Source organism: Pseudorasbora parva, chromosome 8, assembly GCF_024679245.1.
Source record: "Pseudorasbora parva isolate DD20220531a chromosome 8, ASM2467924v1, whole genome shotgun sequence".
NCBI lineage: Eukaryota > Metazoa > Chordata > Actinopteri > Cypriniformes > Gobionidae > Pseudorasbora > Pseudorasbora parva.
In genome coordinates this window covers 39,575,381-39,597,169 of record NC_090179.1, presented here as the reverse complement: position 1 = coordinate 39,597,169, position 21,789 = coordinate 39,575,381, and the positions used below count along the sequence as shown (strand labels likewise).

The 21,789-nt window shown below is 38.0% G+C and overlaps 1 protein-coding gene across 2 annotated transcripts in view; it reads right to left on the bottom strand.

Annotated features, from left to right (window-relative positions):
* supt5h (SPT5 homolog, DSIF elongation factor subunit) overlaps positions 1-21,789 on the bottom strand; it is a 40,670-nt gene that overhangs the window by 1,315 nt on the left and 17,566 nt on the right. For both annotated transcript variants that reach the window (XM_067451229.1, XM_067451230.1), the window contains exons 19-29: positions 19,520-19,666; positions 19,313-19,438; positions 19,147-19,231; positions 16,742-16,861; positions 16,480-16,582; positions 14,799-14,926; positions 14,614-14,719; positions 14,376-14,534; positions 14,136-14,304; positions 3,769-3,972; positions 3,395-3,490 (exon numbers count right to left, since the gene is read on the bottom strand). In XM_067451229.1, coding sequence (XP_067307330.1) covers positions 3,395-3,490; positions 3,769-3,972; positions 14,136-14,304; positions 14,376-14,534; positions 14,614-14,719; positions 14,799-14,926; positions 16,480-16,582; positions 16,742-16,861; positions 19,147-19,231; positions 19,313-19,438; positions 19,520-19,666 — 1,443 coding nt within the window. The remainder of the gene's footprint in view (positions 1-3,394; positions 3,491-3,768; positions 3,973-14,135; positions 14,305-14,375; positions 14,535-14,613; positions 14,720-14,798; positions 14,927-16,479; positions 16,583-16,741; positions 16,862-19,146; positions 19,232-19,312; positions 19,439-19,519; positions 19,667-21,789) is intronic.

Below are 21,789 nucleotides of genomic sequence, written 5' to 3'. Positions count from 1 at the left end.
AAAAAAAAACAAAAGCCAAGTGATGAAACACACTACCTGATTAAACCGAGTGCGCATCCAGCAGCCGGACCGTCTCGCATGGCGCTTTCGCCGCTATATTGTAGTGATAACCAGAGCCAGGCAGTCACTTTATATAATTGAATTTGATATTAGCGCAAAATCATGCGTACAGTAAAGCCTCCGAGCTAAAACCAGACTGAATTACACCGACCATGTAAACAAGTGTTGAGGTAAACTGCTCTAATTACAAGCTTAAATTCGCAGTACCACCCAATAAAAATGTACCACACGCTTACTAATATTAAAAATGTTGTACATTGTTATATTATAAACAGCCCAATCTCATTTTGCATATAAATTGCATTGCATTTCATGAGAACATGTTAAATTAAAGATGCTCTAAGCGATGTCACACGTTTTTAGGGCAAAACATGTCACATACAGCAACCATCTCCTCACTATCCGCTATCTGCCTGTCCCCTGAACACACTATAAAAACTGCAGCCTCTGTGGTCAGCACAAGCTCCAAAAACAGAAACAAAAACAAACTTGGGCAGTCTGGACAACGAAACATAAACAGTGTCCTAGCCAATAACCAGCAAGAATGATTTGCGGGTGGAGGTTTGTGGTTACTGCGTGTGCATATGAAGGGGGTGTGTAGAAGAGAGAAGCTTATGTTTATCTGCTTGCCCCCAGGGCATCCTAGATGTAGGTGTATTTGTTTCTTTAGTAGAACACAAATGAAGATTTTTAACTTCAACCGTTGCTGTGTGCCAGTCATAATGCATGTGAATGGGTAACAACTCTATGAGAGCAAAAAAGAAACATGCTTAGACAACATGCACACAAACCCTGCGGCTCGTGACGACACATTGATGTCTGAACACATCAATAAGGCATTGATGTCTCTGTGAGAAACACAACAGTATTTGTTTTTTTGTTTTTTACCTCAGATCAGACGAATCTAATCTAGTGTTCCCATCTGCTATTACTTCTGTAAAGTAAGGTCAAACCCGGCGCGATCATAGATATATATATATATATATATATATATATATAGATTCCTCATTAGTGCCAGCGTGGATCGGTCGAATGAGGCATCTACATAACATATCTGTGATCGCGCCCGTTTGACCTTATCAGACGGAAGTAATAGCGAATGGGAACACTAGATGAGATTCGTCTGATCTGAGGTGTAAAAAAAACAAAAACAAAAATACTGTTGTGTTTCTCACAGATCGGTTCGTGTCTTAAGACATCAATGTGTCGTCATGAGCAGCAGGGTTTGTGTGCATGTTGTCTAAGCATGTTTCTTTTTTACTCTCATAGAGTTGTTACCCATTCACATGCATTATGACTGGCAGACTGCAACGGTTGGAGTTAAAAATCTTCATTTGTGTTCTACTGAAGAAACAAACACACCTACATCTTGGATGCCCTGGGGTGAGCAGATAAACATCACATTTTCATTTTTGGGTGAACTATCCCTTTAAAAGGGGGAAGTTCGAAATATAGGATTTTGATATCGCCGGAACACGACCAAAGAGACGATGTTCTGATGAACCACTTGCAATGAAAAGGGAAAAAAGAGGAACGTGCAAAGTCCCAAATTAACATCGGAAAAGCCTTCGAATTAGAATTTCGGCGGCAGAAAGGAAGCAAGCAGGGGGTTAATGTGTTGCAGCCTGGAATATTTATATATAGGCCTCCTTAATATTAAAATAATTAATAATGAAATATTAAATTATTCAGTATATGCTTGTTTCTCTGTGTGTTGAATATGTAGTTTTAAAAAAATACTAATTTCTGTGCTAGAAAACATTGTGGCACCAAGATCGCCTACTATGGAGGCTCCTATAGCCCCAGGGCCCTACGTGTTCTTGATCTGGACCTGTGCACACACACAACCTGAGTCTGTGTTTCCAGTGAATGTGAGTGTGTGTAGTTCAAGTGGGAGGAGCGATGTGCTCAAATGTAAGTGATCTTCTGTGGGGCTCTGCTTCATTTCTCAAACTCTTCACTGCTCATCCCTTATATAACAGTATAGCTGCATAGATGAGGAAAAAGGATAATGGAGACAAGCGAAGAATTGGGCTGGTCGATTCTCTTTACTTCAGTGTCATGGATTTAATTCATGAGTGAATTTAGATTGCATAAAAGGTGAATATGCTTTTCATTGGTTTCTTTTCATGGTTGTGGTCTTGCATAATGTTTAAAGGGGTCACAAACTGCATTGATTTATATTTCCTGTGATACACTTATAATGTTAGTCTGATTTTTACATAAAAATGGGTCATAATTTAGAAATAAAAGGCATTTGTCCTACCCTGATTTTAGCCTCTGATTTGAATGCTCTGTTTGAAGGGGTGTGACTTTAAATGGCCTCTGCTTTGATTGGCTGATGCCTTTGCATATGAAATGGCTAGTATTACATGTGAAACTCTCTCTGAAAATGTTTGCACATTTTTCTATTACAGCTCTCAAGGTTAACTAATCGTGGAAAGTGATTATTCAGTGAAAGTTGATATTCAGATTGTGGCATGAAAGGTTATTCGATTTCTGCACACTGACGAATACTTAAATCATAACTAACAATGCAAACAAAATGTAAATAAGAGTATTATGGGAGTTTTGGCGCGAGTCCAGAACTTAATCACTGATAAACTTGTGCTGTTTGATTGACAGCTCCAGCTATTGCAAAGGGAGCGTTCTTTGATCGCTTTCTGTATATCGTTTAATCACAGACACATAGACAGAACATCTGACTGTACATGATTCATTACATATCAGAAATCACTGATCACAGATCAGGCATTAGAATTAACACGGTTACTTACATGCTGTAGTAGCATTACTGTTGAGTTTGTATCCTAAAATCCTGTTTGCAAAGCCTGCGCTGCAGTTGCGACTGATTTACCAAAGAATCCACAGTGAAATGTGAACACAAATAAATGAGATATTCACATTATTGAAAATAAATGAGCACATTCCTATCATTAGGATCCTGTGGAAGGTAATTTTATTTTTAAGTCCTGTATTCTAATGCACTCCTCATCATCTCGCTAACACACCAGTGGGCGGGGCCAAAGTCTCAATTTCTTTCACCAATCTATTATAGGCACATTCCACTTCGAGTCATTATCGTGGCTTGGTTGTAATAAATTATTTCTGGAATAACTAAGTTTTCAGTTGTGAAACTTACAGGGGTTTCTGATAGTATGATAACCTCTTATATGTCAAAAGCTCAAGGGAAATTTGATTTCACAGTTCATGACCCCTAAAACATACTTTTTTTGTTAATTTGTGAGCAGTACCAAGTATATACTGGATCATAATTATCTTGCTATTATCTGCTCATTTTTAGTAGATTGGGAAATGGTTCCATAAGCAGTACCTTATTGTTTTTTGTTGGTGTAACAGGTTCCAGATGTTCACTTGAAATGCTTACAACCTTCTCTGTGTCTTGCAGGAAAACCGAGCACATCCCCCCCTGTGTGAAAGAAGAGTTTTTCCCATGGATGAAACAGCATATTTCAGGGTGAAATTGTGATGTCTCAATAAGCAAAAGTGTGGGGAATAAATCATATCACATGTAGACAAGCCTAATCCATGTAAAAATCACTGCCAAGAGTAATCAGCCTTCAGGCATCTTAATACAATGTTAGCAAATATGCAAATCCAAAACCCACATGATTCTGCTAGTAGAATCTTTTGTTGACACAAATCTCCTTTTCAAAAATATTTAACAACAATGAATACTTCACTCACAGTCACGCTGCGGATGATGCCGGTCTTATTGATGACGCCTCCGTCCAGGAATGTGTCTTTCACACGCACCATGATATCTGTGGTAACCCAGTCATTGGAGGCCTGGTCGATGTTAGATCCAGGTGTGTGGGGGTTGTAGCCTCCAGGAGATGGAGCTCCAGGAGTCATCGGACTGTACCCTACCGGACTGGGACTCGGACTGGCCTGAAGAGCACATGGAGCCCAAATCAATACCGATTTTTATGCAGTCAATTTTTTCAAAGAAACACTGAAATTGTGGCAACTGAAAATATTTGGCTGAAAGAAACAAACATTAGTTTCCAGTGTCAGCTGTTTTGGAATAGCCAAAATCATTGACCAAAATTGTGATGTTTAGTTCACTCCAGTTTTGACTGTGTCAGTGTCTATTTTGCGCACACAACATGGATAAGCTACAAACATACACTATAGGACTGGTTTGACAATATTGATTTCTCAACTTCAACTGATCTTTAATTTGATGAACTGATATTGATTCTTAAATCCCAAAATCAATCTTTTAGTCTGTGCTGTTTTCAGTTGAAACGTGAACTCATCCAAGAATCGCAAAAATCACTTTACAAACTTTCCAAGTAAAATAGTGCTGAAGCATGGAAAATGTATTGAACTTTCCAAATAAATGAATAGGATTATATTTATTACACTATTTATGTTAGTGATGATGATGCATAAAAAAAATATTAACAGAGACTACTTTAAAATGTAAAAATGCATTAATAAATGCTGAAATTACCAATATAACAAATGAACAATACTTTGAAAATAGCTTTGAAATTAGACATTGGAAATAAAGAGCAATTTATAAAACAGATGAAAACTGAAATTAAATATTATTTAGAGGAAAATGACAATGGAGAGGTGTCCCCAACAGTGCTGTGGGATGCTTGCAAAGCGGTCTTGAGAGGAAAAATAATTAAAGAAACAGCATTGGCTAAGAAACGGAGACAAGAGAAGCTCATAAAATTACAAGTAAAACTAAAAGAGCTAGAAAGGGAACATAAAAGTACACAAGCCCACAGACCAGGTCTAACACAAGAGATTGGAAAAGTTAAAGAAGAAATCTACATAATGTAGAAATAGAAAAGAATCTAACATTTCTGAAACAGCGTTACTATGAAGCTGGGAGTAAATCATTAAAGCTTTTGACTTGTAAACTCCGTAAATAACAAGCTGACAACACAATTTATAAAATTAGAGACCTTAAAACGAGAAAGATTTAATATAGATTAAAAGAAATTCATGAACAATTTGAAAAATTCTATACGGAACTATATACAGAAAATACATTGATACCAGAAATGGATATCAAGACATTTTTAAGTTCTTTAAAACTACCCAAATTAACAGAAGAACAAAATGAAAGTCTGATAAAGGATATAAGTTTACAAGAATTGCTGACAGAGATTACTAAATTAAAATTAAATGAACCACCAGGTACAGATGGATTTACTGCTGAATAGTATAAGAAATTCAAGGAACAGCTCGCCCCTATTCTTCTGCCAGCTTGTAATGCTACATTTCATGGAAGGGATATTCCTATTTCATGGAATGAGGCAATCATTTATCCTATTCCTAAGGAAGGAAACGATAAATTAGATTGTGTTTCCTATAGGCCTATCTCAGTTTTAAATGTTGATTATAAGTTATATACAGCAATATTGACTAGGAGAATAGAACACCTACGTCCAGAGCTGATTCACAATGATCAGACAGGGTTCATTCAACAACGACAAACACAGGATAATGTTAGACGCACACTACATATAATGAAACGCATTCAAGAGAGTAATATGCCAGCAATGATATTGAGTCTTGATGCTGAAAAAGCCTTTGATTCGGTCAGATGGTCATACCTATATAGAGTACTAGAAAAATTTGGTTTTCACGAAAACATTATTAAAGCCATACAGTTAATTTATTCAAGACCAAGAGCAAGAATTAAAGTAAATGGGAGTTTGTCTAATTTCTGCGATCTGGAAAAGGGAACGAGGCAGGGATGTCCTCTTTCCCCCCTCCTTTTTGCACTTTATATTGAACCCCTTAGCCAATGGATACGGCAAAACCATTATATTACTGGGATAAAGATGGGGGAAGATGAACATAAAATTGCATTATTCGCAGACGATGTTATGATATACTTGAGAGACCCGGTAATATCATTTTCAAACCTTATGTCAATACTAGATAAATTTGGCACTTTATCAGGATATAAACTAAAGGTGCAAAAAACACAGGTCATTTGCTACAATTTTATTCCATCAGAAGAAATGAGCACAAAATATAGTATTAATTATAATGAAGAAGTAATAAAATATTTGGGAATATACCTGCTGAAAGATACTAACACCCTGTTAGAAGTAAATTATAGACATTTAAATAGTAAGCTACGGGCAGATATCCAGAGGTGGAGTGCTATCCCTTTCTTGAATTTGGGGGAGAGAGTGGAAATTATTAAAATAAATATGCTTCCGAGGCTTTTTCAGACTTTTTCAGACACTCCCAGTGAAGATTATAGAAGAACAATTTAAAGAGTGGGACAAATGGATTATAAGATTTATTTGGGAAGGTAAAAAATCCAGAATTCGATATAAAACGCTCCAGATATCTAAAGAGAAGGGAGGCTTGGCCCTTCCCTCCCTAAAAGATTATTATATAGCTGCCCAATTAAGACCCATAGTTTGCTTGTATAACCCAAGCTACAAAGCTAGATGGAAGCAAATTGAACTTTCACTTTTCCCAGAAGTACCAATTCAAGCAGTAATTGCAGATGAAAACCTATTAAGGGCCAATATAAGTAAAGAACATCCGTGGATTACTATTACACTAGAAATATGGGCAACAGTAATGAAAAAATATAAATTGAAAGACACTCTGAAAATACTGAGATGGTGCGCATATGACACAGAGTTTACACCTAATACTTTAGACGAAGTGTTTAAGAAATGGATTCCGAAAGGAATTACAACGTATTATTCTATCACAAATAACAATAAATTCTTAACCTTTCAAGAATTTAAGAATCGGTTCGAGTTGGGTAATCATGACTTATTTAGATACTTTCAAATAAGACACCATTTTAACACATCAGTGCATAAGAAGGGGATTTGGCAACAAAATAAATTTGTAAAGATACTCTTGTCTGCATTTAAGACTATTAGAATTAATAAGGTTATTACTAAATTTTATCCTTGTCTACAAAACCACAGACCAGAATCCACTTCTTATGTTAAATGTAAATAGGAGAAAGAAGGAGACGTGTTTATAACGGAAGATGTTTGGTTAAAAACATGTAAATCCCAATGGAAAACCACAGGCTCTCACCAATGGAGGCTAGTTTCCTGGAAAAATGTAATTCGATTCTTTATTTCACCAGCTCAAAAATGTTATAGGGACCTAGGATCAGGATGTTGGAGACAATGTAATTCAGAAGTAGCAAATCATCACCATATATTCTGTCCGTGTCCAGTTATTCACACATTTTGGAAAGATGTACACAGGACATTAGAAGCTATATTAAAGATCAAAATTCCATTTCAATTTGATGTCTTATATTTGGGTAATCTGGACTTGCATAAAACCAATTATATATACCTATGGAGAATATTTCTGGTTGCAGCTAAAAAGGCCCTTACGCGCAAATGGCTCCAACCTATATCACCCACTATAGAAGACTGGAAAGCAGTTGTAATTGAAATATATAAGATGGAAATTCTTACCTTTTCTTTAAAATTAAAAAAAGCAAGAAGGGATTGTGCTGTGGAAAATATGGAAGGAATTTGTGGAAAAGGAGTAATTATATAATAGATGCAATCATAAGCCCCTTTCACACTGCACGTCGGACCCGCAATATTCCCGGAACATTGCCGGGTCGCCTTCTGTGTGAAAGCAACCACGTCCCGGTATTGATTACCGAATTCGAACCGGGTCGGGGACCTAGTAAAATTGCGGGATTCGACCCGGGTCGGGGACTTAGTAACATTGCGGTATTCGACCCGGGACGAGCGCTGTGTGAACAAAAGCCGAAACTAATGCCGCAACGTGTACGTAGTTATCGTGCGACTCCTAGAGCTTGTTTTTTCAATAATACAACCCTGCAGTGCCAGAAGAACTAGTCGGTGTTTTAAACGCAGAGAGTGTTCGTATACAAAAGAAACTAAAATTAAACAAGCAGAAATGTGCGCAAACTGGACACAAGTCGAGACCACGGAGCTCCTTACTATCCGCGCTGAAGCTGAGATCGCTCGCCATTATACGTCACATCAGGATGTCACGTGTCAACTCGACCCGGGACCGTAATGGGTTGTGTGTGAAAGCGCACATATTACGGTTTTTCGCTGGCAGTGTGAATGGACCAAATCTAGCGATCCGGGAACAAATGCCGGGTCGCATTATCCGTGTATTTGCCGGAATCGCAGTGTGAAAGGGGCTATAGATTTATGTCAAAACTGTAACTATGCTAAGTTGCCACTGGACTGTACTGTGCCCCTATTTTCTTTTTTTTGTGTCTGTTTTTGTTTTCTTGTGTTGGTTCTTGTTGTAGTTAGAAATTTAAGGGATGTCAGTTTAATGGAAAATATTTTACAATCTGTTTATTTTGTAATGTATGACTCCTACACACACACACACACACAAAAATAATAGAAATTAGACATTGGGCTGCAGCCCATGGGCACCCTGCCTTAACACGTTTCAGTTTTTTTTGATTTACTCAGCTCTAAAAAATTATTAACCGCATTTTCACTGTTGGGCCCCTTAAGGCCATAATCAAACTGTGGAAACTGGTATTTATCCGTATTTCACATAGAATGACACGTAGAATCACGTTTGCCCCCCAAGCAAGTTACTGAGTAACTTTCATAGACTGAACACATTCTGCTTACACTCCATCCAAGAAAATGCTGCATCTTGAGCAATGGGGTATTGTTCCTCAAAAAATTGAAATATTTGAATGAATCAGTTGAGAAAATGAATCGATTAGGATACTCATTATCAGAGATGCAAACACATGTATGGTCAAAAAGAGAGAGGCAACTCATAACCCCCCTGGAATTAGAATTATAAATCCACTTGTATATAAGAGTAGCATAACATTAAAAGATGTTTATTGTGGGGCTGTCAAACGATTACAATTTTTATTTGCGATTAATCGCATGATTGTCATGAGTTAACTCGCGATTAATCGCAATTTAATAGTACATTTTTATTTGTTGTAAATGTACCTTAAGTTTGAATTAGGTTTTTTATTACTCTAATCAACATGAGTGCCTTTGAGTGCCTAGAAAAGCGCTATATACATTTATTCTGGGGAAAAAATGGCGTTTGGGAGGTAAAATGTGTGTTAATTTGGCAAGGTTGCCTGCTAATATTCGCACTCATGGGTCTATATATCACATAATAGTCGCTTCAACACGCAGAAAACGCGGACTTGGCAACACAGTGCAGTTGAGCTCTGTCTGTTAACATTTGACAATGCGTAGCTTCGTTGCTCTGATTGGTTGTAGGTCTATCCAAATGATGTCGTTCCTGGTTCTGTTGAAACACGCCCCATAATCACAGCCCAATGGAGTAGTTTCATATTCTGACTAGAATTGAGTATGACCACATCAGGCTAGGAAAAACCCTGTATAACATTATAAACCAACAATACCTAACCTGCAGTGATCTCAGCAGAACTTTGCCAGTAAGACAGGAAGGGAGAAATGCGTAGCAGTGGCAGATACCACAGACATTAAAAGATGCGCAGCAGGAAGAAACATGGTTCACCCGCGCTCATTGGCGCTCACTTTTCTGATTTACTTAGCTCATATTTACTGTTTGGTGGAGGCAATTCAGAATTACTTTTGCTGAAACTATAATCAGACCCCCCACCCACCCCCTTTAAAAAAACTCTTCGGATCTTCACGATTCACACAAGTCACCCAAACTGACCCAAAAAAAGCGGGAGGCACTGAAAAGCACGCTGTTTGCATCCCTTCATTATACAATAATGTAATTTGCCTAGTTAAATGAATCGGTTGAATGAAGGATTCAACTCACTCATCAAGACAGCGACTTGCCGCCACCTACTGGCGGTTGATTCATATTTAAAAAGTAATCATTTCATTGTTTCAATCATTTATTTTTTCTAGATTAAAAGTATTATTATAAAAGTACTTAAAACATGAATAGATTAATTTATTTACGCAATTATAATTGCTGTGTAAATCCATTGTTGCGTTTAAATGCGTGAGTTTCGCCAACCATTATTACTTTTTTGCGTCTTTAGAAACCCTGATCTTTATATAATCCTGTTGATCTCTACTAGGGATGTGACGTGAGGAAATTTTCTCACCGGTTAATCGGCGTGCGACAACACTGGTAATACCAGTATCACCTTTCTTATCTACTCAAGATTGACATGAGATTGACTGAAACTGAGTGTTTCACCCCCCCTTTTATGGAGGACCAACCCTGCACAAATTAAAAATAAATAAATTAATGAATGAATAATAAATAAATGAATAAATAAATAAATATACACATATGTAAATTAATAAAAACATAAATAGATAAATAAATGTGATAATAGGAAAATAACAGAATAAACGACTTGATAAAATAAATATGATTCATTTTTAATCCAATACAATTTTGTATTATCTTTCCCTTAATTTATTATTTTCTGCTTTTATAAAAATATATCTTTTTAACTTTTATTAATTTGTTAATTATATTTAACATTTATTTTTATATTTATTTTTATATTTATCCGTTCATTCATTTTTTACATTTATTTTTCCCTTATTTTTACATTTATTGATCGATTGATTCATTTCTTTTTCCGTGTGCAACATGGAAATGAGGAGGGCGGTCCTTGTGTAGCTTCAGCACATCATTGGTTGAGAGCTCACCACAGTCTATGAAGCTCACGCACGCAGAATCAGACCAGCTGAGGAGAGTTGTGAGTAAATGACGGCCGCATAGTTCTTTCACTAAACAAACGTATCGATGTTTCCAACAGTTTGGCCTGCAGTAATTATGAGTGAAATGTCACTTCATCACTGTGTATCAAACAGCAACCTCCCCCAGTTTCTCTCAAAGCCAATACGGAAGTGACTTTAACTGTAATTCATCGAGGGGGGCATAAATCCTCACATAAACCCATAATAATAATACATTTTATTGTACCTGTGCTCTTTCTACCTGCATAACAACTTAACAAGTAAATATACATTAATTGTTATCAGTTTGAACTGCATTAGTTATGAATTATATAGATTAATCCTTATTAAAGGTACTGAAGTTATTTACTCAAGAGCAGAGCATATTTTGTGAACAATTACTTTTGTTCTTTACATTGTTATTATAAGTGGTTACTGTCACTTTAAAAGATCTTCCCCTGTCGCACGATGCGAATGTGAGATGCTGAAGGCGCAGCTACAAATCTTACAAAACGCATGACTGTCCCCCACCTGCTCCTCTTCAGAAAATTTAAAATTTGCTGTCCCATTCAAGGTATTTCCACGAGGGTTTGGGTTTTTTGACAGGAGTGCCTTCCGTCTCTATTGTTATGTCCATCATCCGCCTCTGTTTTTTGTTTTTTCCCCGCGTTGTCATTTGTTATCTGACCTCACACACTAACTATGCTAGGCTAGTTACAGAGTTCAGATTGGAAATGTTTTTTTTACTCCGGTATTATTTTTTAATAACACAGGTTAAAATACGGGAGATTTACGGGAAAAACTAATACGGGAGGACGGCGGGAAATAAGGGTAAAATACGGGACTTTCCCGGCCAAAACGGGATACTACGAGTTGAAAGACGCAAGACCCAACACTCTGGATGAGCTTAAGGCTGCTATCAAAGCATCCTGGGCCTCCATAACACCTCAGCAGTGCCACAGGCTGATCGCCTCCATGCCACGCCGCATTGAAGCAGTCATTTCTAAAAAAGGATTCCTGACCAAGTATTGAGTGCATAACTGAACATACTTATTTGAAGGTTGACTTTTTTTGTATTAAAAACATTTTTCTTTTATTGGTCGGATGAAATATTTTTTTTTTTTTAGATATAGGCTAATTTTTTGGCTTTACATGAGCTGTATGCCAAAATCATCAGTATTAAAACAATAAAAGACCTGAAATATTTCAGTTGGTGTGCAATGAATCTAAAATATATGAAAGTTAAATTTTTATCATTACATTATGGAAAATAATGAACTATCACAATATGCAAATTTTTTGAGAAGGACCTGTAGATGGTAACAATCGTGACATTAAACATTTGGGTCGGACTTGGAAGTTTTTTTGTTTTAACTGATTGCAAACATGCTGTTGTTCTTCACTAACGCAGCTGAGGATCTGACGTATTCACTCCATGCAGTGAGCAGTCTACATTTGTCAAAAACTCCACAAGTTGTCAGTGAAATTGTCTATTTTGGCTCTAGAGGCCGCTCTTGTACTGTATAATGACAGCAGTTAAATGTTTTTACACCATGGTCTGTTTAAATACTCGATTCTGATTGGCTGGAAGGTGTGCAGTAAAACCGTTTAATGCACATGTAGTTCCAGTCAGTTTGATTACATTACGGATTAGAAATTAATCCGCCACTAAACATTGGTAACCATATTAACACAGTTACGCTTGCAAACAGAGTGACAACGGAAGTATGAACCATAGATATGTACACGTATAACGTTACATATCTATGGTATTAACATTAAATGGCATGACGCGACACACAGAAGCCAATGGCACGTCACTATGCGCAGATATTTGTAGGCTATACTTATAAATATCTATGACTATCCACTTTTTGGCACATCTGTGGCACATGCGGTCTTCATCATAGATATGTATACGTAGATGCCTCATTCGAACGCTCCAGGCAAGTTGACGAGCTGCCATTTTAGAACGGTCAACACACGTCAGCACTTCAGATGCTGTCAATCATCACTCGCTTAAAAAAAGAACACTGCACCTGCGCCGCCTCTGTGAAACTCTGTAAAGCCTGGCACGATTTAACTTCCCGAAGAAACCTTTCTCAGGTGAGACGTTTGTGTTAGTTTAGAAATTATAATGTTTGAATCTACACAAAAACACATTAAATTACAAACATTTGTTAGTAACAGGCTTGCTTCATGGTTCTTGAATTTCAATTTCAATTCCTATTCAAGAACAGGAAAATGTATGTGAAAACAAACATTGACCCTATTTAAGTGTTTAAATTAAACTAAATATAAGAGTATTTAAAGAAGAGAAACCGACATATTTCTGCTGTTCTATAAGCATGCCCTTTTGTCAGCGAGTCTGTTGTCTAATTTTGCTACGCTGCTCGCGCTGAATTAAAGCCACTGTGCACAGTTCTTGATCGACCTGATTAACATGAAAGATAACCGATTTCACCATAAAATCATGTAGTGTAGTGTTCTGTGTGTTTCACAATCACCACATAACATCCAGGGTTGTGAAATAAATAATAAAATATGCAAAAACACATCACTGCCAGAAGATTTTGCCCAAACTTCCAAGGCCTGTTTAAATTATTAAACTAAGTGTATCTTAACTTTAATGTTACAAGTGAACAACTTATATACAACATATTATATGCATGTGTGTTTGGGACAGGGGCATTTGTAGCAGATATATTCTGCCTGTCATATATCAAAGCACCTCTCGGGGGAGAACACAGGCAAATTTGACAGAACGGATGATATTATAGTCTGTATTTGTAACACGTTTCAGCTGCGAGTGATCAGCGAGACAAACGCTCCCGCTCTCCATATGCACTGCTTCTTCCCTGTCAACCGCAGTCAACTGACTGCTTGCGCGTGCAGTGTGACATTTGAATGGTCACAAAGCGCGTTAGCGACCAGCTTTGACCGTTCTAAAATGGTGGACAGCTAACGTATAGCAGCCCATATAAACAGTCGCTAATGAGGTATCTACGTATACATATCTATGGTCTTCATTGGCATGTGTCACTGACATTATCGCGACACACACTGACACTGACATGACACCTGAATGACAACGAGTTGCAGAAGATGTTGCCAGGTGTCGCATGTTTTTTTACAGTCTATTGTCGTAACACACCTCCAGTAGACTGACAGATTACTCGAGCACCTATACTGGCGTGACACAAAATCCTATATAAATAGTCTATCATTTTGTTGTATTTTAGATGCATTAAAGTCAGTAATATTTTTTCAAACATGTTATTTGTGTCACATCTGTATTTGATTGGCATGTGCCACCACTGAATATTTTGTAATAGCCTACGTCACCACATGGTAAAAAAAAAATGTGCATGTGCACTACTTCCTTTTTTTTAGCTGCCAAAACTGTACCTGGTAGGCCATTGGTGATGGGGTGGGGTGGTAACTGGCAGGCGAGTGTGTGTTTTGGTATCCCACTGGGCTTGGGGCCACTTGGTGGTAACTTTGAGGGCTGGGGCTGGGCTGGTAGGACCCCTGCGGAGAAGGCGCAGCATATGGGGAGAACTGGTCTGTGTTGTACCTACGGTGAAAAAACAAACTCAGTTTAGGATGTTCTCAAGCCAGATCACATGCATTTGAATGAGCTCTTACATGGCAGGAGTCCCAGGAGTCTGAGGGTTGTACTGAGGGTTGACCTGTGGAGAGGGTACTTCAGGGTAGCCAGGGGTCTGAGGGTTGGGCGTTCCACCATAGCCTTGAGGAGACGGAGAAGGCTCGTCGTCATAGGCGAACTCATATTCATCATCGGGCCTGAAAACAGAGGGGAAATGAGCTTACGTTGAGGTGTGTGTGTGTGAAATTGCACTGATGGTCTCGCTTTGCTTCTCACCGTGATGGTGTGTTTGGATTATTAGGGTCCCATGCGCCGCTCTGACCTGGTGTCCTGCTGCCATCATGCAGAGGAGTCTGAGAGCCATAGTGAGGAGTGCGGCTTCCTGTGAGCAATGAAAGACTTAAATAAAAACCAATGGTGTTACAGAACATCAAGGTCAATAAGATTAGATAGTTTCTTACCATCATGGAGGGGCGTCTGGCTACCATACATGGGGGTACGTGAAGCAGTTCCATAAATGGGCGTCTGGGAACCATACATTGGGGTTCGTAAATGGGTGGAGGACTTTCCTTGTCTTTCTTTGCCACCACTGATTCAAAGATAGAAAAAGATTGAGATGTAATAAAATAAGGTCTTTAGGATATTCAGGAGACAAAAAGTTCACAAAAAAGAAACAAGACTTTACAAAACAGTCAAGATATAAAACCTATTCCAACCATTCAAATGTTTAGGGAATGGAAGTTTTGTTTTAAGGTATTAATACTCAATCAAATGTTCAAGAAATTGATCAAGTTACAGTAAATATATTTATAATGTTACAAAGACTGTCATGACTATTTTTGATCAAATTAATGCAGCCTTGGTGAACATTAAAGACATGCTAAAAAAAAGTAAAAAGTAAAAAAGTTTTTTTTAAGTATCACATTTATAAAAACAGAATTTTGTGTATGAGGCGGGATTTCACGGAACTTGTAAAAATTTTCAAGTAAATGAAAAGCAGGTCAGGACACTTAAATCAAATCGCGGTATAGACTAGTGTCTGTTTATATTAAACCACAAAAAGACTGTGAATTAAAGATGCAGACATGCGGTTTCTTTTATTCCACACACGTGGTGCTTTCAGCCTCCGCCTCCTCACTATATGAGGACATAAACTTGCTCTCCACTTCATGATCATTTTACAGTTCAATTTGAGAAAAACTATCGTCATATCATAAACGCGCAGAAACTCAAATGTCTTCATTTCAACCCGTCAAAATCTCAAACCTTAATAATAATAAATTACTATTCATAGAACTCTAAACATGCAATTTTTGTTAAACTTTTAATAAATTGTTTTAAACAGTATAACTTCCATGATTTCAACTAATTAGACATGCTTTTTGATTCCTAAAATTTAGTTTAACCATTAAAATGTTATTAAATAATTAAAACAGGAAAACAGGAAAAAACTGATTTGGGGAAAAAATAAAACGGATTTGATAGGGCCCTAAATATCCCTGTGCTTTCAGAAAGATCCTACATTTGGCCTGTACTGCCAGTCATAAGCCGCGTTTCCACCGCAGGAACTTTCCCCAGTTTCTAGGGACTTTGGGGTTGTACTTGATGTGATTTGACCGCATAAACCAGGGTCTAAATGAACTTTAGGGTAAAAATTCCCCTCTCAAAACATTGTTTGCTATTCAAATCAACAAAGCAGTTTTTAAATAATATGACCAATATACTGACGGTGAGGTGCAGGCTTTATTAAGCTTATATGCAGAGGGCAAAATCCAATGGGAACTGGAAAGGACCGCGATGGGAATGCAGACTGCAACAAGTCTGGGAAAAAAATTCCTGGGACAAATTGTTCTGGGTAATTTTGATGGAAACGGGGCTATAGTTCACTGCACTAGTGTACCAGCTAACAAGAAATCCAAACATGCCAGACAAACAGACCGTTCTGCCTCATTTCACTGCAGACTGGTTTAACAGACCTGGTCCTTTCATTTATATTATCTGTGCGGTGTAAATGTGTTTAGCAGAGGTGTGAGCACTGCACTTTTCATGCTACCTAAGTAGTGTCATAAAATTATCCAAACTATGGAATAAACAAAAGAGATTTTTTTGTTAAAAACTGCAGAGAGATAACTGATAACATACACAGTTGTAAGACGCTGGCGGTCCACAGAAATGGTCTGGCAAGTTGAGTGGAGCTCTACCCTAGCGGTCGATTCTGTGGCGTCCTTCACCACACCAATGTAGCCTGTGGGAATTAATAAAAGGGCGTTAAAAAAACTTGTGGCTTATGGGAATAAAAGACAAAATGACCATCATAAAGTATTTGGACATGTAAGCCACACTATAACAAAATACCAAACCAAAGTGAATACTCTCACAAAAAGTTAGTTTCAAATAATTTAACCTTTGTACGGTCCCTGGGATATACGGACAGTTTGCCCAATCAGATCATTGTCTCGTCGTCCGCGGCCCCGACCCATGCCACCACCTCCTCCTCCTCCACCTCCTCCTCCTCGCTGCTGACCTGGAGAAAGAACACAAAAGATAATGCCCAGTTAAAAACATAAAAGGAGCTTATATCAGTAAGATTCAAATGCTCAAAAGGTAACCAGACAAACCAAAATGGACCCTTAAAGGTGCAGTGTGTATTATTTATGAGGATCCATTGATAGAAATGCAATATAATATACATAACTATGTTTTCAGTGTTGTATGAAGACCTTACATAATGAACCGTTATGTTTTTATTACCTTAGAATGTGCCATTTCCATCTTCATTAGGGCTGGGATAAACGATTATTTTTTAAACGATTAATCTAGCGATTATTTTTTCGGTGCATCGATTAATCTAACGATTAATTTTTCCTGTCCGATTCGGTTGCGATTCGATTCGATTATCTCCCCATTAATTGCCTAATAGCAATTTATACATGTTGATTTAATTATCTGAATGAAAAAAACTTATTCCTTAACATTGCAATATATGTTTATTGCTCTTAAAATTCCAAAGTAAAAGACTATACAAGAACAATGCATTCAATAAAATCATAACAAAGTGCACGCACGCACGCACGCACGCACGCACACACACACACACACACACACACACACACACCCCCTATTTTGAAGTTACTGCACTCTGCCTTTGTATTGTCTGCAAAAAATGTGGAGTCATGCCAAGGCAAAAGGCAGTAACTTCCATATTATCAATATTTGGTTGCTGATCACCATTTACAAAATCAATATAGTAACACCTGTATAAAATCTAATGATCATGGCATTTATTTTGGATGATTTACAATTAATTATAGCCATCTTCTTATTACCATCATGTGCTTTGGTTGCATTCTGATGCCATTATTAAGGAAACAATACGTCTTGTAAACAGTACCTTCATTGCTGTGCAGCAAAACTTACAGGTTGATAGGTGACACTGAATTATATGAACAAGATAAGATTATTTCTTTTGAGTAAACATTTGCATATATAATGCAAAGATATAAAAAATAGAACAAATCATGTAAAAATGCATGTGATTCGAATAAGATAAATAGCAAACAGTGCCGCTGGTTAATCAAGGGTTAAGTTTGGCTATCACACTTTAATGACAGCGCTGACTGGATCGGATTGCCCATTCATAGGCTAAACAGAGTAATTATTTATTGCAATATGTTTTTAATGTTTTTATCTAGTAAAAAAAATGATACAACAGGCTACATAGCTTAATTACTTTTACATCTTTGAATGAAAATCGCCTATAGCCTAAAAGGACAACTTTTAGATTGATGTGAACGACAAGTAGGAATAATTCTCAGAATGCTTGTGGATTAAACATCCCCGATGACGTTCATTGCCATGGATTTTATCGGGTTTACAAGAAAAGGTAGGATATATGGATATAATTGCGAACTGTTACTACTGATTGTATGCGTGAGCTCACGCTGTCACGGCATTCGAGTGCACACACTCGTGCAGTGGGCAGCCCCAAACTGCCTGACAGCGTGCTGAGTGAATATTCTGCATTATGAAAACATGTATGACAGTACACAGGCTACACCGTAACTTAAACGCGGCAAACTTTAATAGACAGTAAAACAAAGGCGGGACACCATAACTGGATGTCGGTACCGTAACTTAATTTAAACATCTGTCTTCCTGTGTGCAGAAATTTGTTTACGTAGCAGTGACAAAACGCGTGCATGCGCACCTGTGTATAAGAGCGCTTGCTCCGTGCGCGCCGCGCGCCAACCCGCAAGCCTTGCACTTCTGAAAGTCTGAGGAGCCACTCGTGTTGCTACCATAGATATACATAATAAATAATATACTTAATTACATAATATACTTTATTATGTATATCTATGGTTGCTACTACTCTCCGGCGCCACCATCTTTATTTTGAGTCTGATGAATCGACGCGCATATTTTGCGTCAACGTATTTTTTGATGACGTCGACGCGTTGTCCCAGCCCTAATCTTCATACATCACAGGTCCCCTTATAGTAAAATCATAATTTTGCGTCACTATGTTTCTACAGTAGCCCTAAACGGACAAACTTCTCTACAGAGCGCTAGCTACTCTCTGCTGTCTCAGACGACATCTTTGTCCTGTGTCAGCCACTGTAGCTTCTCTATGTGCTTCGAAAAGGGAGGGGTAGGCGGTTGCAATTCGCAACCTCACCGCTAGATGTCGCTAAACTTTACACACTGCACCTTTAAAGTTTAAATGCATCAACCTGAAACCTTTTGATTAAAATCCTGATCTTTGACCACTATGTGGCAAAACCCTGTTAGTTAAATGAAAACACTTACCACCTCCGCCAGGGTGCATTGGACTGCTGATGCGTGGACTCATAGGAGCAAAGCCTCCCACTGTAAAATTGGTCACATCTCTGGGCTTTGGGAACAAAAGAGGACTGCTTTATGATGGGGAAGTTGAGAAAAACAGGATCTGTCCACAGGTGTAGAACAGACCTACCTTCGAGCCGCCCGCCAGAACGAGGTGCCGCGCCTTACAGACAAACATGCCTCCGTTTTCAACCAGCTTCTTGCAGTGAAGAAAAGCAAAGCCTCTGAAGATGTGACGAATTTCACCTTCACGTCCCTGACAGATTACATAAATGAGAAAATTAACTTCCTTTTAAAGTTACACGGTTAATGTCAAACCTTTATCTCTGGTAGGTACCGAATGAGGCCCATCGATGACTTTCACAATATCCTTCACATGGATGTTGTTTTGCTCAGAGTCGAGAGCGACAGCAAAGCGGTTGTCCTTCCGTCTGTTCACTGCCTGGTGCCGTACAGTTAAAACTTTCCCGTGCATGTTCAGAACCTTTAAACGGATCAAATAAATGCAGCCTTGGTGAGCATATGATCAAAAAACATTACCAAACATTTGAATGGTATTGTGTCAAAGTTATTTAGTTGGATAGAGTCAAATAGGGTTTGTGGATATGCAAGAATGAAGATCTTAAAAGCAGGCATTCATTTATAAAAGGAGAGTTGAAAGATTTTAATCACTGGCAGTGCAAATACAAACAACAGTTTTTGCTGATCCCCTGATATCACTGTTGCATGATGCTACTGTTGACTTGACATGTTAACGAATTAAAGGCTTATCCTATACTTGCATGACTACAATAGAGCTGCTCGGGAACGTGGCCAAGATTGTCACATAGGGAACTGACGGGCCTTAAAGGTGAAATAGGTATATAAGTGCTATATAAATAAAGGTGACTTGACTCTACAAACATGGAAAACAGTGATAGATGAACCTCTCAAAATTTATGCTAAAGAGAAAATCCAAGGGAACTTTGAGGGGAGCAAGCGAAAGATGATTATGCATTTCTGCTCAGCTAGTCACATTGGACATCAACCACATGGCAAACACTAATACTTTTTCACATAATGTCTACTTTCTTTGTATAAAAGTTCTAACTAATAAAACATTAGACAGGAGGACTTTTGAACAGATCATAAACTAGTGAAGAAGGAAAATGAGAGACCTGTGTGCTCAGTCTCTTGGGTTCACATCGCTGTCCAAATAAATGTCACAACAACAAGCTCGGCTTTACGTCACTTACGTCAGAGTTACTGGCCGTACGAATGCAATAAGGAAAATCACCCTAAGGGAACATTTGGTTGTCGGGGAACCACCCTGGAGGTTTGTTACTATGACTAATGCTGCGTTCCAGGCAGGTTTTTGAGCCCGTAAGTTATGATTTCAAACCATGACTCACGAGTTTGTAGCTTTTCAGGCAAAGTCACGCCAAACTGCTGGAGCGCCAGGAATTGCGGTAGCTAGATGTAAACAAAGCACAGCGGACCGTACAGGGCTTATGCTGATTTACAATCATTTCTATCGCCAAAGGTTCTTACTCCTTGCTTATTTGAGGGAAGCAGTGGAGAAAAACGATACATAAAGCAAGTGAAGCTGTTATACCTTTTATTTTATATTATTTGTATATTTGGAAATTTATTTGGTATTAATTTATTCTTGCAATCGATGGACTGAAAACTAGATAACGCTAGAAAAGCTGCTGATAATCATAACATTTGCGGATAAATAACGTTAGAGCAATACCTTATTTTAATAAACGAACTGGTTTTTAATGTACGACTTTCATAAACACCGCATCCGTAGGGGGGCTGCCATTGTTGTTTCGCGGGCTATGCGACGTCAGAGTTTGTGACTGGGAGTACATTGATCTACGAGTTCACGGGTAGGACGGCCGTTCCAGTGCACTTTCACGAGTTGTAGGTTGAAAAAAAAACATACGGACCCCGTATGTCTATTTAATGGTCGCGGGTGCGGCGCGGGTTGTAAAAATATATACAGTGGTGCGGGGTGGGCCAAATAACTTCATAAAAGCCGCCCCGCGGGTTGGTGCAGCACTAACAGTTCCCCTGACCTGAACACTGGAGGAGGAGTTCACATGCAGGTGTTCTTCTGGCGGCGCGTGTGAAATGTCTTCATTCCAGGTACAATCAGTGGCATATGTTTCAGCATGTCACATGAATATAATTTCATGGGTTTTATTTTTTTCAAACGCCAAATAATCACGATGCTCACGTTTACAAGCGTCAAAATGTTTTAAGACCTTTTTAACACCTGCACACAGATTAGGGTTCATAGTAACATCCTAATCCATAAAATGACTGTAAAAACAACAATTTCAACAGTTCTTGAACAACAACGATTTGACAAAGTATTTTTATAAAAATATATATAATTTTTTTTCTACAAAAAAAAAAAAAAAAAAAAATATATATATATATATATATATATATATATAAAATGAGATTATATATATAATATTCTAGATACTTTACTATTCTATTTTTTTCGGAGAGCACTTGAATCCAACAGGTAACATTTACAATACTGTATGCGTGTAGGCTGTGTGAAAACATGGGTCGAGCTTCGCACTTTTAGTATAGCAGAAATATATTCAA